We start from the raw sequence: 5888 nt of genomic DNA, 5'->3' as shown, positions 1-5888 counted from the left end.
CCCCGGACTGGCTCATGTGTGGGTGACACATGAAATTTTTCGTGCGAGATCGTTGCCAATGCCCCTGGACTGGCTCATGTGCAGGCGACACATGAAATGCACCAATTTGGGCGTGGCCGTTGCCAGTGACGTCTGGCTGGCTTTCGTGGGATTTTCGATCAAGATCGTTGCCAGTGCCCCTGGACTGGCTCTTGTGAGGGTGACACATGAAATGCACCATTTTGAGTGTGACCGTTGCCAGGGCCGCCTGGCTGGCCTTCGTGGGATTTTCGAGCGAGATCGTTGCCAGTACCCCTGGACTGGCTCTTGTGTGGGTGGCACATAAATTGCACCATTTTGAGCGTGGCCGTTGCCAGTACCGCCTGACTGACCTTCGTGCGGGTGACACGTAAAAGCACCCACTACACTCTCTGAGTGGTTGGCGTTAGGAAGGGCATCCAGCTGTAGAAACTCTGCCAAATCAGATTGGAGCCTGGTGTAGCCATCTAGTTTCACCAGTACTCAGTCAAATCGTCCAACCCATGCTAGCATGGAAAGCGGACGTTAAATGAAGATGATGATGATGATATATATATATATATATATGTATATATATATATATATATACAGTGTGGGTGGGAAGTAACTAGGCATTGGAAATTGCTTATAGAACTTTTAGTATCACTGAAGTCATGACGAAAACATTTTTTAAACAGACAACACTAATGGGGATTTCTTATTTTCTTATTATCTTATTTCCCAGATACCTGGTTGCTTGACTGTTCAGGAGTGAGCTAAGGTAGCAGCACACTATGAAGTATGAAATTCCATTGTTTCAATTCAGAGATGGTAGCATGCATGGAAAGGTAAGCATGTAACACTATGTCTGGAGACAATAAAAAGTTGTCATGCAAAGCTGATGACCCAGAGGCTCTATGAACGATGCAAGAAGTGGTTGTCCAAACACATTCTGATCAGTGGATAATGTGGCAACAGTGCAGGAGGTGTTTAATTGCCTCCCACAAGAATCAACATGTCAAGCAGCACATGAAAGTGGACTAACAAGACACGTAATATGTAAAGTGTTGCATAAAGAATTGAATTTTTGTCCGTGGAAACCTCATTACATGCAGGAGCTAAAACTTGACAACTGTAACTGCAGAATGGAATATGGGAAGTTAATGCTAGGCTTGTATGAAGATTGGCCTGAATTGCTTGAAAACATCCTCTGGAGTGATGAGGCTGGGATGTTGCAGCACCGATCACACACTGGAGAACTTGGAACACAGATTCAGGACGTTCTCAATGATATCCCAGACAACGTCCTTCAAAAAAGTTGTTCATTCCAACCCTGGCCATTTGAAGAAATTGGTTGACGCCACCAGTGCTTACATTAAAATATGAAGATTTACTTTCATTTTCGCATGTAATGCAGAACATGCATCATTTGTTTCAATAAATTTATAAAAGGAATATAGATTGTATTACCAATTTTTATATATATATACATCATGATATGTGATTATAAGACCCAAGGGTTTAAGAGTAGGAAGATTTGTAAGCTTCAACCAGTCTGTGGTAGGTATAAAACATTCAGGAACAAAAATTATTTATTGGCAATTTGTTAGGCTTTTCCCATATCAAAGTTCAATTAACTGAAAAACATTTTTTAATAGTTCATGGTTAGCTACTTGAGTTGTTATGAATGCAAATCAAAATCCAAATTGAGGGAGTGGAGCAGGTAAACTTCAGGCAACTTACATTTTCTCACTAGCAGATCCTCTCATGTAATAATTACTCAACAGGAGATACTCAGCAAGCTACTGATATCTTAGTTAAATGTAGTTTATAGTGTTGTTAAGGAATCACAATTTAACTGGCCGAAGATATAATTTGTTGTCCATGCTGGCATGGGTGGGATGGTTTGACCAGAGCTGGTAAGGCTATGGGCTGCACTGGGCTCCATTGTCTGTATTGGCATGGTTTCTATGGCTGGATGCCCTTCATAATGCCAACCACTCCACAGAGTGTATTGAGTGCTTTTTTGTGACACCAGTGCCAGCACTTTTCACATAGCACTAATAATATATGCATATAAATAAACATACAAAATATGAAAGAAAAAGTGATATGGTCCTTACCAGGATTATTGAGATCTTGAGAATTTGTTGTCAGAAGTATTGGTTTCCCTAAGTAGATACCTTTTATAGATGCTGACTCTACATTTTCCTCAGTCATTGATATGCAGAATTCCCCGCCAACAGGGAAAGGGTTTTGTAATTCCAGCAATATTGTTTGGGTTTCATAACAATGAGAATCCACTGAGATAACATTCTGTAGAGAAGACAAAACTTTGAGCTATAGAAGATTAGAATCAAAACCCCACCCATCGAGAATAAATGCTTATTTGCATTGTGAACAGTAAGATTTGAAATGGATGATTTGCACATTTATAAGGTCCTAGATACAAAATCCTCACCAAGAACTGCTATTAAGTTAAGTACCTCACACACACACACACACACACACTCTCTCTCTAAGGCGGCGAGCTGGCAGAAACGTTAGCAAATCGGGCGAAATGCTAAGCTGTATTTCATCTGCCGTTACGTTCTGAGTTCAAATTCCGCCGAGGTCGACTTTACCTTTCATCCCTTCGGGGTCGATAAATCAAGTACCAGTTAAGCACTGGGTCGATGTAATCGACTTAATCCCTTTGTCTGTCCTTGTTTGTCCCCTCTATGTTTAGCCCCTTGTGGGCAATAAAGAAATAACACACACTCTCTCTCTCTCTCTCGCTCTCTCTCTCTCTCCCTCTCTCTTTACCACTCTAAAAAAAAAAAGTAAAATAGAAAAAGATTCTTATAAGATAAACCTCTTATGAGATTAAATACGGGGTGGGGCAGAGAAGACGGACGTTTTTGCAAAATTCACAAAATCATTAATTTTAGTTGCAAACAAATTTTATTGACATCAATGTGTTTGTATTCATCATCACTATTGTTTAATGTCTGCTTTCCATGCTGGCATGGGTTAGACAGTTTGACTGAGAAAAGGCAAGCTGAGAGGCTGCACCAGGCTCCAGTTTGGCAAAGTTTCTACAGCTGAATGCCCTTCCTCATGCCAACCACTCTAAGAGTGTACTGGGTGCTTTTACATACCATCAGCACAAGAGCCAGTCAAGTGGCATTGGCATTGGCCATGCTCAAATGGTGCTTTTTACATGCCACCAGCACAGGTGCTAGTCAGGCGGCACTGGCGTCAGCTATGACTATGATTTTACTCAGTTCAACAGATCTTCACAAGCACAACATATTGCCCAACGATTGAAGGGTGCTTTTAAATGGGCCAGTTATGTGACTGAGAGAGAGAAAGAGAGAGCATCTGTGCAGAGGAAAATGTAATATGTTATTTATTTTACAAATGTCATTGGTAAGCATCTGATATTAAATTCTACTTCGGCATCAAGGCTTCAAAGGTTTTATTCATAAGGATTTTTTTTTATCAGATTCATCAGTGGGTAATTTTAAATTTGAATCTAGATAATGGGTGCCCCACACATGACATCAAGGCTCTCTTGTTTAATTCATCACTTATGATGTTTATGTAAAAGAAGAAATCAAACTTCTTACCTGTGGGCTTACTTGAGTTGTGAAAGAAACCAGAGAGAAGACAAGATGAGTTCCAAGTTCTGATCCTTGGCGGCGCCCAGTAAGAACAAGGGTTGCTGTTTTGGAGTCAACAAATGTATTATTATAGGTAACTGGCAAATGAACCGTTTGTTTGGCTGGGATTGCAATAGTTTTCCCTTTGGAGATGCTGAAGCGTGAAGCACTTTCACCAAATATTGAAACTGAATAGTTTAGCAGCTTTACACTTGGATTAGTAAGTTTAATCTATGAAACAGATGAGAAAAAAGGAAAATATATGCATTCATATAAACATGTATATATGAACACACAAATATACATAGGCAGGCGCACGCACACACACACACACACAAATACACACATGTGTATGTGTGTGTGTATATATATATATATATATATATTTATATAATCGTCAGATCGTAAGTAGAACAATAATTAGATATATATATATATCTCAACCAACAATAAATACCAAATGAATTAATATGAAATACTTATTTTATAATTCATTTGGTATTTATTGTCAGCTGAGATATATATATCTAATTATTGTTCTACTTACGATCTGACGATTAGCTATATTTTTGTATATATTTATATATATATATATATATATATATATATATATACATCTTCTCAACTTATGACCTAATAAATGAATAAACAAAAAATTCATTTTAGGACGTTAACTATGCCAGCTGCATGTACAATAACTATAACAGCATCTCGCAATGCAGGTCATCCTCAGATACAGGCATCCGCTGCTTGCCACTGTGTCTCACTTAGTCACTTTCAAGCATCAGTTGCGTTTAAATGAAGATAGTGTTGAAAAATATAAATCCAACATATGACTAGATTGACTTATGACCTGTCATTTGGAATGGAACTTGGCCGTAAGTTGAGGAGAAGGTGTTTGTGGATGGGGACAGTTGTGTAAAGAAGTGCTGATCTCTTGGTAGACCCAAGAAGACATTGGGCGAGGTGAAGCATGATCTTCGAATCTTGTACCTAATGGAGGTGATGACAAAAGTAACCGAGACCTTTGACGATATGCTGTGCTTCAGAAGACTCATCAAGCGAAGCGAAATTATTGTCATGGTCATTGCCAGTGTCATGTGAATGGCACCTGTAAAATCATAACTGTGGTTATTGCCAGCAGCATGATCTTTGAATGTCAGGCCTCACGGGAGCGATGACAAGTAACCAGGACCTTTGGTGATATGCTGTGCTTCAGAAGACTCATCAAGCTGAGTGAAATCATAGTCACGGCCATTGCCAGTGTCATGTAAATGGTATCCATGAAATCGTAGTTGTAGCCATTGATGGTGTCATGTAAATGGCGCATAACAAAATTCCTGGATTGACCATTTGGACTAGTGGCAACAGATCAGATAACAATCAAGAATAATTTGATGACGAGAGAGTCAGATTCCATTAATTAAAGATTGCATCTGTGATAAATTGGGCTTGCATCTTAACTCAAAATATATATTATATATTATGGGTGCAGACGTAGCTGTGTGGTAAGAAACTTGCTTCCCAACTACATGGTATCAGGTTCAAGCCCACTGTGTAGCATCCTGGGCAAGTGTCGACCGTAGCTTCAGGCCAACCGAAGCCTTCTGAGTATATTTGTTAGATGGAAACTAAAGAAGCCCATCATATATGTGTGTGTTTGTGTATGTGTGTGTATATATAACTATGAGTGTGTAGCTTTGTGTCTTGTATGTTTAAGTCCCCATAACTTAGCAGTTCAGCAAAAGAGACTAATGGAATAAGTACTAGGCTTTAGAAATAACTCGTGGTGCAAATTTGTTCAACTAAAACCCTTCAAAACAATGCTGCAGCATGGTTACAGTCAGTTGACTGAAACATGTAAAAGAATATGTGTGTATGTGTGTGTGTATATATACATCTGTATATATATAGGCGTAGGAGTGGCTGTGTGGTAAGTAGCTTGCTTACTAACCACACTAACCACATGGTCCCAGGTTCAGTCCCACTGCGTAGCATCTTGGGCAAGTGTCTTCTACTATAGCCTCGGGCCGACCAAAGCCTTGTGAGTGGATTTGGTAGACGGAAACTGAAAGAAGCCCGTTGTATATATGTGTATATATATATATGTATGTGTGCGTATGTTTGTGTGTCTGTGTTTTTCCCCCCAACATCGCTTGACAACCGATGCTGGTGTGTTTATGTCCCCGTAACTTAGCGGTTCGGCAAAAGAGACCGATAGAATAAGTACTAGGCTTCTAAAGAATA

At 39.6% G+C, this 5888-nt stretch overlaps 1 protein-coding gene across 1 annotated transcript in view; it reads right to left on the bottom strand.

Moving 5' to 3' along the window:
- Positions 1 to 5888, bottom strand: part of LOC106870898 (cilia and flagella-associated protein 47) — a 195878-nt gene that overhangs the window by 57096 nt on the left and 132894 nt on the right. The window contains exons 39-40 of the mRNA XM_014917133.2: positions 3609 to 3872; positions 2121 to 2313 (exon numbers count right to left, since the gene is read on the bottom strand). Coding sequence (XP_014772619.1) covers positions 2121 to 2313; positions 3609 to 3872 — 457 coding nt within the window. The remainder of the gene's footprint in view (positions 1 to 2120; positions 2314 to 3608; positions 3873 to 5888) is intronic.

The sequence above is a fragment of the Octopus bimaculoides genome, chromosome 4 (genome assembly GCF_001194135.2).
Source record: "Octopus bimaculoides isolate UCB-OBI-ISO-001 chromosome 4, ASM119413v2, whole genome shotgun sequence".
NCBI lineage: Eukaryota > Metazoa > Mollusca > Cephalopoda > Octopoda > Octopodidae > Octopus > Octopus bimaculoides.
The sequence above is the reverse complement of the archived record's forward strand: the minus strand, read 5'-3'. Positions and strand labels throughout refer to the sequence as shown.